At 42.6% G+C, this 19,771-nt stretch overlaps 1 protein-coding gene across 2 annotated transcripts in view; it reads right to left on the reverse strand.

Moving 5' to 3' along the window:
• Positions 1-3,000: 3,000 nt before the first annotated feature.
• IPO5 (importin 5) overlaps positions 3,001-19,771 on the reverse strand; it is a gene marked incomplete at its 5' end in the record, with an annotated part of 45,936 nt that continues 29,165 nt past the window's right edge. For both annotated transcript variants that reach the window (XM_084268094.1, XM_084268093.1), the window contains 11 exons: positions 3,001-3,143; positions 5,655-5,796; positions 7,309-7,537; positions 10,970-11,189; positions 11,795-11,917; positions 15,686-15,741; positions 16,334-16,445; positions 16,914-17,086; positions 17,583-17,679; positions 18,198-18,319; positions 18,406-18,538. In XM_084268094.1, the coding sequence (XP_084124220.1) occupies positions 3,057-3,143; positions 5,655-5,796; positions 7,309-7,537; positions 10,970-11,189; positions 11,795-11,917; positions 15,686-15,741; positions 16,334-16,445; positions 16,914-17,086; positions 17,583-17,679; positions 18,198-18,319; positions 18,406-18,538 (1,494 nt within the window). In that variant the 3' untranslated portion in view covers positions 3,001-3,056. The remainder of the gene's footprint in view (positions 3,144-5,654; positions 5,797-7,308; positions 7,538-10,969; positions 11,190-11,794; positions 11,918-15,685; positions 15,742-16,333; positions 16,446-16,913; positions 17,087-17,582; positions 17,680-18,197; positions 18,320-18,405; positions 18,539-19,771) is intronic.

The following is a 19,771-nucleotide window of genomic DNA, read 5'->3' on the forward strand; positions in this document are numbered from 1 at the left end:
CTCTGCAGAGGACAAGCAGTGAGAGGACCCCACGGCAGCACCCAAGCCCCACGTTGAACACGTGAAGTCTACAAGTCACTTCCTCACTGATCCCGCGCAGGGTTCTCAAGGAGGTCTCGTAGACAAAGCCAGGCCCAGGAGACAAGACATTCACCTGCATGAAGGTCTTTCTTGAACTGCAAACAGACTGAGTAGTTTCACCTTCAGAAGGGTACGAACAGATGAGAATCGAGATGGGAACTCACTCAAGCTTCCAGACAGGAGCTTCTTTTAGAAAGCAACATTCATTAATACTAGTCACTGTCTTATGTTTAAATAAGCCAATGAAACCACCAACACTAGAACACCGTGTCCTCATCATGGGGAGTTTTGCTTGGGTTTGTTGTTACCACGGTAACTGCACACTTTTGCTGGGGTGTTGGGGGTGGATTTGGTACCTCTTTGTTCTGCCAAGGCGAGGCACTGCGATTGTTTGCAGTGCTCTTCACGCTACAGTAGGTACATGACACGTCTTACCAAACACAATGGCTGAGCATTTCGTTCAGGTGTGGTTGGAGCTACGCTCAGGAAAAAAGGGTTGAAGCAAAACTGTGACCCTTCCCATAGCAGCACCTCAGATTCCTTCCACTCCTTCCTGACTTCATAGTTGTTTGATAGTTACAGGTAAAGCTACCCCTCTACTGTACTTAGGGCTTGTGAGAGATCAAAAACAGCCAAAAGCTTAGACATTCTGTCTCCTGTAAGTATCAAATAAAGAACCTGAACAGCTTCAACTGGTGATTCAGGCAGCTTTTAAATAGGTGGAAAGGGGTTTGGGGTTTTTTTAAATTGTATTAATTGAGGAAAATGGTACAGAAGCTTTTGGATTAACCCAGACAAGTTCAGGGGGCCAGGCAAGAGGAGACCTTCAGGTACTCCCTGGAACTGACCTACCTTCAGGCTGGCACAGACACTCACTTGGAGCCCCTTTTTGATAAAGTGAATGTTAAGGTAGAGGGAACTGCTGGGGGTTGCTGTGTGCTGACTTCAGCACACAGAGCAACATCTTCTGCTTCTATTTGTTCTCAATTACTTGGACTGAAAGGAAGAAAAAGATTAAAGTTGGTCCATTATGAGAGCAACTTGAATGCTGCTCTCTTAGGTTACAGGTCTCTTAAGAGAGCCAAAGCTGGTGCCGTTTCGGGGAAATACCGAATGTGCTCCTGTTGTCTCCACACAGTGGTACTCCAAGGGGAAAGGAAAAAAAATTCTAAGCCTGAAGCTGTGAGAAAAAATACAAAAAGCTGCAGGGGAAAAATAATGTTTTAGACTGAGGGGAAATTAAAATAAAGGATACGTAAAAAACCAGCCAAAACACCACAAGCAATAGAGACGAAGGGTATGATAAAGCCCAGGCTTTGTAGACAGGACCAGTGCTTGAGAGAGCTGACCTGACTTACTACTACTCTCACAGGACTGGTATCTAATCCTGAACAGTTCATTCTCCAGACACCTGGATGCCCAGATCTCTGCAAATCCAAGATTAGCAGTATTTAAGACAGCAGTACCTGAATGATTGATAAACTGCTAGGCTGTTGCAGCAGCCTCTAAACAGACTACAGTGTCAACTCACATGGTAAAGGCATTTTGTGCCCCAAACATTTGGGCATAATGGTGCTGGGTGGCTTTTGCTACACCTCATTCTGCATTGGGGATTTTCAACAATACTCGGAAGGCAAAACTAAGCCTATTCTTTAGCAAGAGAGGAGTTTGTTACATGTAAAGTTCTTCCTTTCTACAGAGGAAAAAAACTTGCACCCTCTTTGACAAGATTTCTATGTTTTAAGAGACTGTTGTGATGGACTCAGAGGTTTCAGTAAGTCTTTCAAGACCAACGCATATACTGACATCTTCAGAGTAGGAGAGTGCCAAAGCTCCACTCACCTTTGTAAGAAATCAGATACTCTACACTTGCATTTGCTGGTAAATGATCTACTGCTCTGGAAGGTTTTTCCCATTCCTTTGGGTCAGGCTGTGGACTCTGTTAAGTGGAGTTGGGCTGCCACAGCAGCACCGCAGGCTGCCATGTCATGTCACATCACGTCACGTCACATCACGTCGCACATCCATGGCTGGAACACCACTACATTTTGTAAGTCATGAAACACAATTGCATCTGAACATTTGTGAGTCAAGACACCCAAGTTTACTGCCACAAAAGGAATGCCTGGAAGTTTCCATTCCCCATGCTCGGGTGGAAAAAAAAAATGTTAGAAAGAAACAAAACTGCATAAAATTTGCAACAGGCAACAAGATACAGAGTTTCAGATACAAAACCCAAGACCTGCGTAGTTTGTCACTTGTGTCTTTTCACAGGGGGAAATTAAAAGAACCACACATCACTGAACTTCTACACAAGCTTCTTGTGTTTCAATGTCATTTATTGAGGAGTGAATGAGATACTGTCAGACATGCCAAAGAGACTTCACATTCAAGGGCTGGAAGCTGAACAGCTTTCCTCATTGAGTCACTGTACAAGTTGGTTTTGGGAGTCGGGAAGTGTGATCAATGAGGTCTTCATGCTCGATGTTTGTCTTCAGTTTTTCATCTTTTGATCTACTAACTTGTTGGGCAGAAGGACACTTCCTACCCTACAAAGACTCACACTCCAATTAATACAATTAACACTAGATGTAGAGAAACGTTTATCTGTTATAACGTACATCTACTGCTGAATACAAGGTCTTAAAGCTGTTTCTTAATTCATTATGTCTAATGAGAAAATTCAACTTGTTTCCCTTTTGCCACCGTACGGATGGCTGATACCGTTAGAAAAATACTCTTCAGTGCTATTGTAGGGTTTACAGGAAACTTCTTCCGTGTCGTGGGATAGAAACCGATTTAAACACCGCTCCGAAAGACAGCTTCTTCCTGCTGCCGCTGCCTGTAGGTCGCAGAAGAATGGCCTACACGCACTACAGTTCTGGTTTTACTCAAAAAAGAAACAAAAGAAACCTAAACAACAGGGTAAACGTTTATTTGGAGTTAGTTTTCTTGCAGATGATAATTAAGGCCCTTCAAGCAGAGTTCAGGAGCTCCTGTATGGCTGCCTGTTGATCTGCATTGAGCTGTGATATGCATTCTGTCCACAGTCCTCCAGATGTCTAGAAAACAAAGGAGAAGTTGTCTTTATGCAGTCTGACAAGCTTCAAGGCACACACTAAACTTCCACAGGCTGACAAGGCTCAACAAGGCTTATCCCTCGAACACGGATGCGCCAGAGAGAGCAGAAACATACAGCTCTCTCAGTCCTACGTAGGTTCAGCTAGAGATGCTCTAACATGCTTAAGAGAGGCAAGCCCTGGTTAAACAGCACCAGAGCAACTGGTCTGAAACTCCCTGCAACTCAGTGGGTCAAATCAGGTTAACAGGTCAACCACAGCCTAACGGTTTGCTCTGAAGTTAAGAGCTCAACGTGCTCAGGCACAAACCAAACTATGCCTAAGTGCCAGAGTACCTTCTGGGCACTGGGGCACTAGTAAGGCACTCAGAGGAAGGGAGTGCTGTGATTACAGCCTCACATGCTAAGCTACACAGTGCTACTCCTTAGTGAGAGGAAGGGTAAGTTACCTCCCAGCGAATGGACTCAGCAGCAGCGCTCTGGGTAACACCCTGCTGTACTCCTCACCTGCACTACCGCTGCCCTGGGCTGAGGCACTGGCTTTTAAAGCCACCCTCACTAGGGACTGGTTCTAATGGCAGCCAAAAATGCTGAAAATGGAAGAAGGCTGGGAGTATTTATTCAGTTCTCAATAGAGGTGGGAAGCAACTGGCTCCCTGCTTGCTTTAGGAAGACAAAGATGGGGGAAAAAAAAACTTGCAGGTGGTCGTCTGTCAGTCTTTACATTGGTTTTTGTGACACCAGCACTCTTGAAGTAAATTAAAAATAACTGCTTTCATTTGCACTGAGTATATCTTATTTTCAGCTCTACTATAATGTCTTTTTCTCACTCAAAAAAAAAATAGATTCACAGAATTTGAAATAACAAATTGAGTCCTCAAGTTATGTTTGGGCTTGTTTTTAGCTTTAAACAGTATTAGGGGCTTCAGACTCTCAACATGCAATGGAGCACTGCAGAATTAGGTGTGCTGCTCTTACATTTCTGACACACATTTAAACTGATACTCTACACTGAAATATTGCTGGGCAGAGAATACCTAAACGTGAGGGGAAAAAGTTGATGTTTAATTCCAACTACAACCATAATGTTACTCATGTCAGGTGCTGGCAGTGGAACAGCTTGCTGACATCATTAAATAATAATTTCAATACAGAGTCTCCTGCAGTCTGGGAAGCAGTAGCCTGCAGACTGTTACCAACCTCACAGCCTTTAAAGTTCCTGCCGTGGTGTAAAACATTTGCAGTGCCTTACAAGTCAAAGGATTATGGTGAAGGGAGTTAGCAATGGTAAACAGTAAGCTCAAATTATGTTTTAAAAAGATCCCACCCCCCCGTCCCTCCAAGGTAAATCATTTAAGCAATGCAGAAGAGCCTTGTTTCCATTTTAATATTCCTATCATTCCTGGCCAAAGGAAGACTTCGCTATATACAACTAACCTGCACATGTGTGTGCACTGTAATGTTCAAAAAATAAGTCAGTGAACCTCAAGCCCTTAAGGTAAACTGAACAGCTGCATCAGCACACGCTGACATACAGCTCCAGATCTTAGGTACTAACAGCAAGGCTTAGTATGTCAGCCAGCAGCCACTTACACCACTTTCACTTTAAGTTTTGCTTGCTTTGATTCTTTCTTTGCCTTTGGAGTTTTAACAAGTCATTTCCCACTGGACATAATGGATCTCACAGGCTGATATATTCCAGCAAGTGAATCCTTTCCAAAAACCAAGTATTCCTAAGATTCTTGAACCCAAGTTTTGCCAAAGCATGTCAGGTAGAACGGACAATAACTAACAGCTGCTGCTCCAAATCCTCTGTCTGTTTCCATGAGCTCCATGCTTGCCAGCATGCTGCTTTCTATCATTAGGCAGTGCAGCTGTCAAGGACGCCCACCTCATCACGTTTGGCCTTGGACCAGATCTGCTCTACAAGCACTGTCACTTACAAGACTGTGGAGAGGTGCAGCTTAACTACTTGGACATCCTCATCATTCCTGGCACCCCAAGTACTCGTGATTGCATAAAGGAAGCAAACATTTGCACTGGATTAAACAGGGCAGTAGTAAATTACCTGTGGCTTGCCCTTGTTCACTAGCAAAGACCCTGAGCCTCTGCAGTGTAAGTCACCAGAAGGTGCTGGGGACGCTCACAAATCCTGCAGTACAATTCACTGATAGACGGGCAGATTTCTCTCCAGATTTTAATTTCTGGCTCAGAAAGACGACCACAAACCAACCCACAAACAATTAATCCTGTCCAGCATGTTAACCACCTAGCTGCCTATATCTTAAAACTTTAATTAATAAACTTCTGAAGTTTATCAAAGGTGCTGCCAGACTTTATCCAAGTGCAGATGTTACCAAGTTTTATCATTAATGGTTCAAGGAATGTCCAAGGATCTCCAACATCACTGCCTGAAACATTATTCCCTGAGGAGACAAGGTTGACAGAATTGGTTTCAATGTTTCCCTTCATACCTAAGCAAGCACTGACTTACCTGCACTTGGCGAACGACGTTGGCCAGCCGCTTGGTGCAGGGATCTTCGTGTTTAATGGCTTCGTGAATTTCACCATCCGCAATTATACCGAATATTCTGGGCAGGTTGGAGTTGTTGGGACCCAGGACAACTGGATTGTTGCTGTTACAATCAAAATTTACATTACAAATAAATTAACGTTTAAGTAAAAATAATAATAAAAAAAAAGCAAACATTTTACATGCAGGTTGAGTGATTCTGATATATCCTAAAGCTTGTTACTTACATCTTAAGTTTCACTCAGCTGAGTAAGTCTGCACAGCTTTGTTGCCTGCAGACAGAATGTTCCCTCTCCTGTTAATATTAAAGCAGCCGACTTTAATCGGCCCACACTTTATCAGGAAGAAGTTCTGAACTTTACAGAGCAGCTGAGTCCACGCAGATGGAACTGTAAACAGTGTGACAGAAATACCCTGCCTAGAAGGGCTGCTGCCTCTCCCTCGCAGTGCTGCAAGGGGGAGGAGGTTGTGTTACTGGTGTTGGGCGCACCGGTGACCTCAGCTCTTGCCAGCACTCTGACACAGCAAGTAAGCAGTCCTGCTCCCTGTCTGGCCAAGCCTTGGAGTAGAGGAGGACTGGCAACTGGGGATCGGGTTGAAAACAACATCTGCTTCCTGCACTGTCACCTACCACTGCTGGAAGGCAGCTCCAGGGGAGCACTGTAGCAAGGCTGAGCCACCCGCACGGTGCTGTGGTTCCCGACTTCTACACACGCGTGTTCACGTGTGTGTGTCAGTACCACCACTGGGTTTTACACAACTAGAGCACCAGCAATCTGGGGACCTCGGTTGCCACCACCCATCTGGGGACCTCACCTTCATAAAGCACTAAGAGATATGAGGTATTCACACAGATTTCCTACAGTCTTTTCTACTGAGTTATTTCTTTTCTGTTTTTCTAAGATACAGCACAGCATCAGCCAGGATGCAGCTACTACAAAATGCTTCCGAAGCTGACACTCCTCTACTCAATTATGAAGTAGAACTTGCACCCACAGTATCTTTTTTCTTCATTGTCCTATGGGAGGGGGCACAAATCTAAAGCTATGGGACGAGATCTAAGGTGGCACAAATCTAAAGAACAACCTGTGGGACAAGATGCTTTCAGTAACAAGAATTATTATTATTACAAAATTACTAAGGGATATAGCACTGTACCATGAATCTACTTGTACTATTTCTCTAATTCACACTTAATTTTGTTGATGCTTAAGCTTTGGGAAAGCAAAAAGGCATGAGCAACTTTAAAAGTTATGAAAAGAAGATTGCTGGTTATCAGTAGAGACCTGATTAGTTATTAATGCTGATATGTAAGGACAGTATCTGAAGTTTTCTGCAGACATCCCCAGCTGGATCCTTTCCCATCAGGTACATACAGAACAGCCAGGATTTATTTTCAGCCATACTGACATTAGTTAGGATGAGAACAGTGACTGTTTAAAAAAACCCAGCAACAGCATCATGGAAGGCTCAGTTCTGATATTCCAAACAATAACGATCTTCTCCAGAGTATAAGCAGATTAACCTGGCAGTTTCTCTGTCTTGGCAAATGAATGCCAGGAAGGAACCTGCAAACAGGCTTGCTTTCTGCTCTGATGTCAAGACTTTGCCTTACCTTTCAATTAAGTCACACAGGTAATTGAATGAATGGACAGCTTCCTCTTTATCTTCGTGGAGGGGAAGCCACGATAACCAGTGTGGCAGCACTTCTTCCACATTTATGCAGTCGGGCTTGAACTTCATTATCTTCCCTACTGCTGAAATGCAGTTCTCTGTCGCGTTGACATTCTCTTTGGTTTTGGAATCTGGTGACTGAATGACTCTCACCAGCAATGGAAGCGCCTCTGATTGTCAAACAGCACAAGAATAAGGTTTAATTTACAGCCAAGTGAGAGTTTATTCCCATCACAAATTCTACACGAGACTACGGCACGTATTAAAAACTGGATTTTTGTTTGTGCAGCCCAAGCACCAAAATCCAGTCCTCCTATTGTCCCACTGCAATAATCATTCTGTGAACAACAGGTTAAGATAAACCTATGCAAGGAAGCAAAAGGAACCAGCAACTGCAACGGTCTGCATTTGCTTTGTAAGTTTATAAAAATCTCTCCATGTCTCTCAATTGGGGTTAAGCAGCCTGCCATATACATAGATAGTGAGCACTATCTTTCTGACCTAACAGGTTCTATAAAGCATGGGAGACAGATACAGAGACATTCCCGTTAGTTTGGCCTCTAGTGCATGTCTGCAGCGTATGCCTGATGTGCACCTATTGCTTGTGTACACACAGACATATACAAAAAGGTAAGTAAGTATGTATATGTACATGCATACCTCCCACCACTAAAAAGGTGCGCTTAGAACAGCTCACAGGAGTCACCTCATCCAGTGAATCCACCTGGCATGATCGTAAAAATAAAACCTGCCATTTTTCTTGCTAGATTAAGAGCACTTACAGTCTTTTAAATAGATCATACCATAGAATCACAGGATGCTTTGGGTTGGAAGGGACCTCAAAGATCATTTAGTCTCAACCCCCCTGCCATGGGCAGCAACACCCTCCAATAGACCAGGCTGCCTAAAGCCTCAACCAATGAGGCCTTCAGCACTGCCAGGAAGAACACTAGTATCACGCCTTTAGTTACCAGTGTCCCTGCAGACTTCAGAGCTCCCTACGTGCACGCAGGAACAATTGTCCTTGTGGTGTTCTGCTAAAAATACAGCACTAAAGCTGTGAAATCCTCTATCAGCACAGAAAGCAGGTTGTGCAATTGTGCAGAAAGCACACTTCAAAATAACTCCAATTACTGAGGAAGAGCGAGATCTCACACTACTTCATTTTGATGAGTAAGTAGCAGCTCTGCAGTTAAGGAATGCACCATGACACTTGCTATATTAACTTCACTGCAATAGACTTCTGAAGAATTTAACAGCTATGGAAAAATGTGGCTAACCCTAAGCTGGATGAGGATACTTTTATGGAGCTGACAAACACTGGCCACCAAACTCCCCCAGTCAGCATATGGAACGGAGGGTGGCGATGCCAGGCTTTTCCACAAAGCAGAACTGGTTTCTACAACGTGCAGACAAACTGTGTCTGCATTTTACACCTCAGGTTTTCCTGCTTGCTGGAGCTAAATCTCATCCACGTTTCTTCATGCCCCTTACTGCTAATGGATGACACTGTAGGTATGTGTGCCCTTGCAGCCGTAAGATTAGGAGGATATCACAAGGAATCAGCTAGTCTCCTCCCTACAGTTTAGCAGACAAGTTTTCTTCTGGTGTAGAAAACAGATCTAATCTCACATAGGTGTTGTGTCAGATAATCCCTAAAATCAAACAACCCTTTTGACTATAAAGGGCCATCTTCTGTTACAGTATTTTTAAGTCTTCAAGGGCTGACTGGTCTGACAGCTTGCATGGCCAAAAACTAAGGCCACTGATTTGACTTAGGCAGAAAACACACACACAGTTGATTAATACAGCTGTCACCAGGAATAGCTGAATCTTCTTCCACCAACTTAAGAAACAGAAGCAACACTGACAGTCACAGAAATTGTAACTATTGGAAAATTAGTCCATTTGCAGTTGTTTTGCCTCCAATCTTGTTTCATTCTTCTTTACTAACTCAGTTTTGAATTCCTCTTGCTTCACCATACTGTAGCTCTTGTGCCATTTACTACTAGTCCTCCCCGTCTTCCTGTGCTTTTTCCACTGACTGCCAAAGCATTCCCCTTAATACATCTGCTACATCAGTCTGGAGTCTTCACATACCGCTACAAACTTGCAACAGAGCAACATGTCAGTGCTATGCATTCATCAGTAAAGAAATTAAATTAACTTTGTTTCTAATCACAGCACATCTCCATCTATTGAAGTAAATCACCAAGTTCTTTCCTGTACATACCGAGAGTTTAAAACATTTGAGGTGCCTGCTAATAAATGGTGTACTGTAAAGCAAAAAGGCTATTTTATCTCAACAGCTGACCAAAGGAGAAGCCAAGTGTCTGGGTTTAATCATGGATTATTTGTCCAAATACAAAGAAAAGGATCAAAGTTGTTACAAGGTTTAAAGTTGGCCAAGGTGAAGCCTGATGAATGAAAAATAAAATTAGACTTCAACAGATGCTAAACCTCCACAAAACTCAGGGCTATCCTGACCTCAGTCTCTCCTCCTCCAGCCTTAGGCCAAAATGTAAAAAGCTTATGGAGAAGTTCACAAAAAAAATACCCCAAAGTATTTTCCTAGACAATTTGAAATTTTAATGTTTCACTGCAGAGTTTCCACCTTGGTGGTTTTTGTGTAGTTTTTGGGGTTGGGGTGGTGGTTGCTGTTGGTTTGGGTTGGTTTTTGTTGTTGGTGGTTTTGGGTTGCTTTTTGCTTTGGTTTAAAGACACACAACCTAACCTTCATTGTTACAGTGTTACAGCTACATTAACAGTGAAAATTACATCTATTGATGTAGGTAAGACTTGTGTTACAGCCCTAATTTATCCCTATTACATGATTCTTATTTTCTTACATCATTTATTCAGCTTTTCATTTAAGATTCATATGAAGTACCCATCCAAAACAGGCTGATTACGTATTTTCTTTAAAAAGGAAAAAAGGCAGCCTCTCTGGTAAGGAATAGCTACTTATCATGCAAAATTATCCTCTGGCAGTCTTCTTGCCAGTCACCAAAGTCAGTAAATTCTTTAAAATTCAAGATGAACTTGAAGTTCGAGAAACTTGAGACACTGAGAAAGAAAGTGCCTGTCAGAAATACTTTGTTATCAGACTCATTTCATTTCTTAGTTGCAGAGATCAGGCTCGTTCTCTTTATATCACAGGGAAGCAGACACCCCAGCAGTTATATCCTAGGCTATTCCTTACCACAGGTCACCTGTATCATTTCTGCTGACTGCCAAAGGGGTTTGCATTAACATGTAAGTGCATCAGTCTTATAAAAAAACAACTATAGGACAGGTGTATACCAGAAAGCTGTTTTATATGACATGGAGGTCTGCATGTCAGACCCTATTTATTTATTATTATTATTAAGATCCATAAATCCACGTTTGCTAAGCAGAACGTGCCGCTGAGCAGACACCACTGAAAGCCCAAGGAACTCCTGTACTTCACTAACCATCCCCAGTCTGCCTCCCAGGTCACACTGGCAAATCTATGTCACTGCCAAAGGGAAGAGACCTCATTAACCAAAAGGTAAGCGATTTTTAACACACCCACCCCCAAATCTCACCATCAAACGGTTTACTCAGGTGCATGGACGTACCTGTGCAAAAGGGACGATAGTTGTCCCCGCCAAACTGTGCCATCACTCCAACGCCGTAGGCAGCTGCTTGCCTGACCTCGGGGCTGTTGTCACACACTGACTGCAGCATGGGCCTCAGGAAGTATTCCGCGTACTTGAAGGAGGAGGGGCTGCAGTGCTCTACAATATCGTCAAAAATGCAGAGCCCCCACTGCCTGTCTGGCCACGGCCTGTGTGGACACTGCATCAGAACAGGGTCACATGTGAGCCACCTTGAAGCTGGCAATTATTGTACAGTCAGTGAGAATATCAACCGAACAATCGTAGCAACACCAGGCCAGTATTTTTGTTACAATCCCCCAGGATCAAATTCGATCCTACAAACCCGTAATTTCCTGTAGTGATAGCAGCAGCAATGCCACACAGGAAAGAAAGTCTGCTGGTGAATATTTGAGCTAGTTAAAAGAGCAACAATTCTATGATAAATCCTTTGCCCCTATTTCACTCTGTCACCTAGTTCAGCCTCAACTTTCCCCACTAGGCAACACTTCACTGGCCCCCTTGAAATCCATTTTAGAGAGTATCAGACACCCTCAGGCAAACTGAGTTTCTCAATATAGTTTGTGCCAATGATCCTGGGTCTTGCAGCACACAAACTGGAAGCAGCACAGCAGTGCAGCTGTTCAAAAAGCACAGGGTAACCACTTCATGTTATCCATGAGCCTTCAACTGTTTCTATTTGGGAAAAGTAATTACTAAATGCTATCAGCTAAGTTCTCTACAGCTTTTTAACACATCAGAAAAAAAAAAAATCAAAGTTAAGTTAAAAGAAAGCAAAGTACTTACAATTAGGTTGACAATTAGTGGAAGTAGCCTTTCAAACCAGGGCAGTACCTTCTCCTTGTAACTGCTGAATATTGAGTGCAAAATATCCGATACTTTAGTCAAAATATAAACATCACTGTCATCCTGATAGGAAAAGGATACAACTCACATTAAGACAAATGCTCTTAAGTCACATGAAACGTTCTGGTCTCTAAACTAATGGAATAAAGTTGTTTGATGATTTGGTTTTTACATCAATCTTTTAAGTCCGCTATGTTTCAACTCTTGGGCTAATCACAGACTGGTTTGGGTTGGAAGGGACCTCAAAGACCACCCAGTTCCAAACCCCTGCCATGGGCAGGGACATCCTCCACCAGACCAGAATGCCCAAAGCTCCATCCAACCTGGCATTCAACACTACCAGGGAGGGGGCAGCCACAGCTTCTCTGGGCAGCCTGTGTCAGGGCCTTACCACCCTCACAGGGAACAATTTTCTCCTAATAGGTCCAAAATAAACCTACCCTCTTTCAGTTTAAAACTTGCTCCTTGTCCTGTCACTACAGACCCTCATGAAAGTCCCCCTCTCTTTCATTTAAGCCCTCTTTATACACTGAAAGGCCACAGTGAGGTCTCCACAGAACCCTCTCTTGTCCAGGTTGAATCAGCCCAACTCTCTCAGCCTGTCTTCATTGGAGAGGTGCTCCAGCCCTCTGATCATCTTTGTGGTCCTCCTCTGGACTCACTCCAACAGGTCCATGTCCTGTCTTGTACTGAGGAATCCACAGCTGGATGCAGTACTTCAGGTAGGGTCCCACCAGGGCAGAACAGAAAGGCGAAATAGTCTCCCTTCACCTGCTGGTCATGCTGGCTTTGATGTAGCCTTTGATATAGCCCAGGATATCACTGATTTTCTGTGCTGCAAGCACACATTGCTGGCTCATGTTGAACTTGCCCACCAACACCTCCAAGTCCTTCTCCTCAGGCATGCTCTCATTCCACTCTCCACCCAATCCGTAGTTGTGCCAACCCATGTGCAGGATCTTGTACTTGGCTGTGTTGAACTTTGTGCAGTTTACATGGGCTCACCTCTCAAGCCTGTCCAGGTCCCTCTGGATGGCATCCCTTCCCTCCAGTGTGCCAACTGTACCACACAGCTTCGTGTCATTGGCAAGTGTGCTGAAAGCGGACTCTTTACTACAGAAACACAGACTGATAGGGGTTGGAAGGGACCTCTCTGGACATCATCTAGTCCAACAACCCCTGCCAGAGCAGGATCACCTCAAGCAGGCTGCAGAGGACAGCACCCAGGCAGGTTTTGAATACCTCCAGAGATGGAGACTCCACAACCTCTCTGGGGAGCCTGTGCCAGTAAGGAAGTTCCTCCTCATGCTTAGGTGGAACTTCCTATATTCAAGTTTGTGCCCAATGCTTCTGGTCTGTCTCCACTGAAAAGAGACTGACCCCGTCCTCTTGACACCCATGCCTCAAGTATTTATAAGCACTGATAAGATCCCCCCTCAGTCTTCTCTAGGCTAAAAAGTCCCAAGTCTCTCTTCATAAGAGAGACGTTCAAGTCCCCTAATCATCTTCGTAGCCCTTTTTTGTACCCTTTCCAGTAGCTCCCCATCCTTCTTGAACCAGAGAGCCCAGAACTGCAAACAATATTCCTTGCTACTGATTTCCATTTGGACAGTGAGTCACTGAATGCAACTCTTTGGACATGGCCATCCAGCCTTACAGAAGTCAAAACAGATTATATCAATTTCTCTTCCTAATCCAATGAGGCAGTCACTCCATGATAGAAACCATTGGATTAGTCAGGCAACTACCAGCTGGTAGTTCCCAGAGGTCTTCCTTTTTACTCTTTTAAAAAATTTAAGTCTATTAACTCCTACTTAATTGCCTTGGACATTAAGGTTTCTTTCAGGGACAGAAAAAAATTTATCAAGACAAATGCTGTCTTGTGCAAATTTATTCCATCAATGGATTTCCTTTACAGAACACAGAAGGCCCTTTTCCTCTTCTGTACCTTACAGATAATGTAAGAAGCTTTTATTGAAAAGTGGGTAACTGCCTTTGTGACAGAAGACTGTGGCAAAAATAGGAGGAATATTAATCCTCTCTTCTTACCACTTAATTTTTCACCTTGCCCAATTAATGCATCAAACTGCTGAAGCAAAGATCTTCGGCTCAGATGCAGATATTAATTCATTAATATCTGCAACATTGTTGTATCTGCAAGTGAGGATTGTTCCCAGCTCACACTTGTCTTGGGAAAACCCTTTAACCTTGTTTTCAAAGTAAGTTCTGTTATACTCAGCAGGGTTCCTTTAATCAGTTTACTCTTTAACAGGCAGGGAAAACAGAAAGCAGGTAGTTTCTGGTGCCTAGTGACAAATTAATAAGTATTTCTCATGCAACAGGCAGTTTCCCACAACTGGGTATTTAAACCTCCCCTGGTTAGTCAACTTCCACAGTGTCAATGCATCACCCAAGCAGTAATTCTGGAACGTACTCACAAATAAAAAAAATTGAGGTAGAGAACCACTGCAGCACACCTCCAGGTCCACCTGGCCTGCTACTGCTAGCAGGTGCTCAGGGGGAGAGTAAACATTTGCAAGCTAGGGCTGTCTCTGGGTACCTCACTGAAACTACTGAGTAGCTTTCATGGGATACATAAACACATCCTGGAACCAAAGGTAGATGCCCAAACGTTACTCGTTACCATGAGTTAATTCTGTGGATATGGCAATGATGTTCTGGTCCCATTCCTACTTTAAAAACAATGCAGACAAGTCCTCCTTGCAGTCTTTAAAAGAAATTCAGCAAGGTCGACTAGAAATTGAAGTATTTATAAAAATGCCATGCAACTCTGTTGCAGAGCAGGGCTGCAGCTTTTCTGAAACTGCTGCTTGTTAGCATTTTCCTCTCATGATCAGCACCGAGTTGACACATAAGGAAAAAAGATAAAGCACCTAACTCACTTTCTACAGTGAGTGAGCAGTAAACATTGCATATAAAGAAGGGAGAGAAATCAGGACAGGCTTTTGGCTCAGAACTTGAGTTTTGTTATTTTTTGATCCCAAGCAGGAGGAAGGTGCCAGAAGTCTATCAATTTGAATGCTGACCTAATGTTCCCAAAGGAAAGGGGCTCAAGAACTGCACTGTTACTTAAAGTATTTATGTCTGGGTGCACAATCTGTTATATATTCTGGAGTCTGCACACAGGTTCAACTCATGTAAACAAGCTTCACGATCCAACTTCACGAGCTTCACAACTCCACTGTTTGGCAAAAAAAATTCCTAGTTCTTAAATTCACTGAGTATCCTTTATGTGTAATGTTGTAAGGAGCAGTGACTTAGTCTTTATTACTCTTCTCAATCCCAATAACGATTTAATAGAATTACCATATCTCTTCTACAGTCACCTCCACTTCAGTTTACAAAGTCAGCTCAGTATCTCATGGATAAAGTAGTCACATTGGTATTCTTTCATAAGCAAACACATCCTCCCAGCTACTCATTCTGCTGCCTCCCTTTGATACTATTTTAAGTCTATACTTTTTGAGACAAGCTCCAGTCCTGACACGTCAGAGGTATGCTCAAGGTTAAGAGCCACCTAAGTCATAAGGTATGAAGAAAAAGCAAGTCATCAGGGCTGGGCCTTAGATTATCACTGATGCAGCATTTCAAGTCATCTGAGAATTGTTTGAGGGGATGAAGAAAATTCAGAGCTAAATCCTGAACCCATTTCTTACTGGGATTTCTGAAAGAACATGGCAACAGAACATTCCTCCAGGAAGAAATCACTCTGAGGATATATTATGTTTTAACTGAGCATCATAGCACATCCATGCAACATATTTCCATCCTGGTGCTTTATGAGAGGAAAAACTCCCCAAGCCAACTTACTTCATCTTGTAATGACTCCTCAACTTGTTCATCATAGTCTTCATCTTGTCTTTTCACTAAGTTAAAAAACAAATATTAAACCATTACAACTCTACAAAGTGCATAAGCCACCTGTGAAAGGGAAAAAATGATGCAGAAACAAATTTAGAAAATGGGAAATGGTAACTAAAGATGCAATAGGAATTTTGTGTTTTTGAGAAGCTTCTAAGAGCTTTCACAGAAAAACAAGAAGTATAATGAGACAGCTCAATTTAAGACTGTGTAAAAGCACACGAAATAGAAACACACCAGCTTGTCCACAAGGACAAGTGCATAGAAATATGAAAGCACCATTGCTCTGAGAAAACTGAAAGACTTCAGATTAAAAAAACCCTCAGAACTGACAACACCATAGACATGTGCACTGCCTTCAAGTAAATCTGTCCATCAAGTTTTGATTAAACGGCAGTATTTCTGCAAACGATGCCATATTCATCCTCCCAGAGCTTGCAAATAGAATTCATGGATTCTGTTGTTTCAAAGCCCAATTACTGTACATAAATATGCAAATTAAAGAACAAAGCTTATTTTGTGTGTGTGCTCATAAATTATTAGGATTCTGCTTTAAAGAACATCATCACATGTTTACAGGAATTTGTGTTAACTTACCCTGTCTTAATTCTTGATTTTTAAAGTGCTCTTCTAGTTTTCCTTTCAATATTCCTCCAAGTTCTTCAAAGTGTTCGTTGTTAAGGCATCCATCTCCCATTACCTCAATGCACTAGTGAAATAAAACGATCAGGGTTTCAGCTTTAAACTACATGAGCAGCCTCACTAAAGTCTAAGTAGACGGAGAATATTAGTATGTGCTCTGCTGTAAGTCACCACTAGCAGAATTACTGCTCAGAGAACACTGATACTGTAATCAATGCTCGAATTGTACAACTAAGGCATGGTACATCTCATGCACATAACTTCAGCAGTTTGCAGCTAAAATGAATAAGCCTGGTAATTATTTTAAGTTAATGCTTTGGTAATTTGGTTCTAATAAAACTAGGTTTTGGATTATCATTTTAAAAAAGTACAACTAAGTTTTTCAATCAGAACCAAAAAACCCCATATGCTTTTCAATCAGCTCTGACAACATTCACGGTCAAACCAAAATTCAGGCAGAGGAAGCCTTATACTTCTTTCCAGCCATTTAAATGGCCAACCCCACGAACACAGAATCTGTAAGGAACAGAGTTACCTTTGCAAAAGAATGCATTATTTCTGAGAGAACATCTGAATCTGGTTCTGTGCCGATGGCTTTGATGAGCGCATCGCACATGAAGTGCCACATCTGCGTGAGGTACTCTGGCCCACGAACTCTCGCACACTCAAGGAGGAGGGGCATCGACTCCGCCGCTGCCACTCGAACGCGTTTCATGATTAAGGAAAGGAACCAATCAAGACCAAGAATTTAAGCAGCCACCATGATAATGAGGTTCTTAGTTTTCTACCTGAAATTGATTTTTTGAATTACAGTTCAGTGCATTTGATTCCTTAATTAGATGCAGATTAAGATCACAGGAAAATTAAACTGTTTGCTGTTGAGAAGTTCTTTCAAGCCCGTTTAAAGTCACACAGAAAAGCTCTTCAAGTTCTCCTTCACTTTACTGGCAGAAACATTGCCTTCTCTACTGTTTCCTTTTAACATTGGAGACATGCTCATTTAGAAAGAAACTAGGGGAAAAAGTAGGATACGTTGCCTAAAATAGTGCGCAAAGCAACGTTTGCAGAAACAATCCCTGCTATGAAGCAACAGAATATTTTAGCACTAACACTTTGAATTCATTTAGAACAACAGTAAGCACGACGACTTTGATTCTTCCAAACTAAGTTTCCATTTTCACAGTAGAATTCATTAATAGGATATCATCATGGAAATAGAACTTCAGCAAGGGAACCATCAGCTTTACAACTTGCTCTGTGTACTCCACGAATCCTTCTTTTAGCTCTTTCGCATAGCAAACCTGAAACACAAAACACAGAAGTTTCACCTTATTAGTAACAGTATTTTCCCTTAATTTTTCAACTATGTAATGGTAAGAAATGTTAAAAAGTTTTTAAATTTACTTAAACCCCACACAACAATCCATTTACTTATCCCTCTCCACTGTCGTATTTTAAGAAACCCTGATAGCAGCATGAGCTCCCACTCTTAATACACACGTGCATTTTTTCAAACCACATTCAGAAACATCAGTACTTGCAAAAAGGAACTACTCCATCATCACTGATTCCCAAAAGGTTTCACCTACCAAAAGGAAAACTACCTGTTCATCCTTAAAGTTGAAGCTCCAAACTAAAACTATTTTTGATCAAGTAAACTGCACGAAAAAAGTGTCTGAAATTCAAACTTAACATGATCACTTGAAGAAAAAGGGCATTAATTCATTCTGTATCATAAAGAATATTTTTGTTACAGATTTTGGCTTCAGACTTGATTGCCCAGCAATACACAGATCACCAAAACAGTCCTATTACTCACCAGCATCTGGCATGCAGTTGCTTTTTCTTCAAGGCCTGCAGTTTTAATTCCAAAACTCTGCTGATCTCCTAAGTTTACAAATTCCCAACCATCATCATCACTCATATTTTCCATATCTTGTGCTGTTTAAGAGCAGAGGAAAAAAATTAAGTGCTATAAAATAATTGATTTCAGTATTTTTTCAAGCAAAACACTATCTTGAACCTACTGTCTAAAAGAGCTACTTCAGGTTTAATGGATGCAGTCTTCATCAAAGGTCCCATGACAACTGGAAGGTACTGCTGAAATTCCTTTCCAAGAATTTTACACATTCTGGCCCATGCTGAGATCATGTAAGAAATCTGTAAAAGAGAACAGATTCAGGATTTTCATGTCCCACATTTTATTTTAATGCATACTTGAAAGCATAAAGGAAGAACATTATACAACAGGGCTCTTTAAAAGAATTTGTCAGTGGTGCATACAACTTATTTCAACAACAAGAACACATCCAATATGCAGGCCATATAAAAACACATCTTCAGAAGACCTTGTATTGGGTTTGCATGGCAAGGTTTTGGTAAGGGGAGGGGGGGGCCTACAGGCATGGATTCTGTGAGAAGCTGCTAGAAGCTTCCCCCATGTCCAACTGAGCAAATACCAGCTGGCTCCAAGATAGCCGAGCCCATCAGCAACAGAGGTAGCACCTATGGGTTAACAGAGTTAAGAAGGCGGGGGGAAATTTTCTGAGCAACAGCAAGAAAAGTGAGAAGATGCAAGAGGAACATTTCTGTGGACACCAAGGTCAGTGCAGGAGAAAGGGAAAGGTGTGCTAGGTGCCATAGCAGAGATTTCCCTGCAGTCTGTGGAGAAGACCATGGTGAGACAGGCCCTAGAGGATAATGGTGGAGCAAATATCCACCTGCAGCCCATGGAGGACCCCACACTGGAGAAGGCGGGTGTCCCTAAAGAGACTTTGACCCCGTGGGAAGGCTATGCTGGAGCAGGCTCCTGGCAGGGCCTGCAGCCCATGGAGAGAAGAGCTTCAGGACTTCTGACCCTACATAGGGCCCAGGCTGGAGCAGTCTGGTCCTGAAGGACTGCACCTGGTGGAAAAGACCCGTGCTGGAACAGTCAGCGAAGAACTGAAGACCATGGGAAGCAGCTGGAGTAGTTCATGGAGGACTGTCTCCCATCTGAAAGACCCTATGCTGGAGCAGGGAAGAGCAGAATGAGTCCTCCTTGTGAGGAGGAAGGAGTGACAGAGACAACATGTGATAAACTAACCAAAATCCCCAATACCTTGTGCTGCTGAGGGGCAGGTGGTACAGAAACAGGAGTGAAGATAAGCCCAGGAAGGAGGGAGAGGTGGTGGGGAGGAAGGTGTTTTAAGGTTTAGTTTTTATTTTCTTGTTGTCCTACTCTGATTTTGATTGGTAATAAACCAATTCCTCTAAGTCGAGTCTGTTTTGCCTGTGTTGGAAATTGCTGAGCAATCTCTCCCTGTCCTTATCTCAGCCCACAAACCTTTCATTGTATCTTCTTTCCCTGGCCCAGCTGAGGAGAGAAATGACAGAGCAGCTTTGGTGGACACC

Source organism: Gallinula chloropus, assembly GCF_964237585.1.
Source record: "Gallinula chloropus genome assembly, chromosome: 1".
Classification (NCBI taxonomy): Eukaryota; Metazoa; Chordata; class Aves; order Gruiformes; family Rallidae; genus Gallinula; species Gallinula chloropus.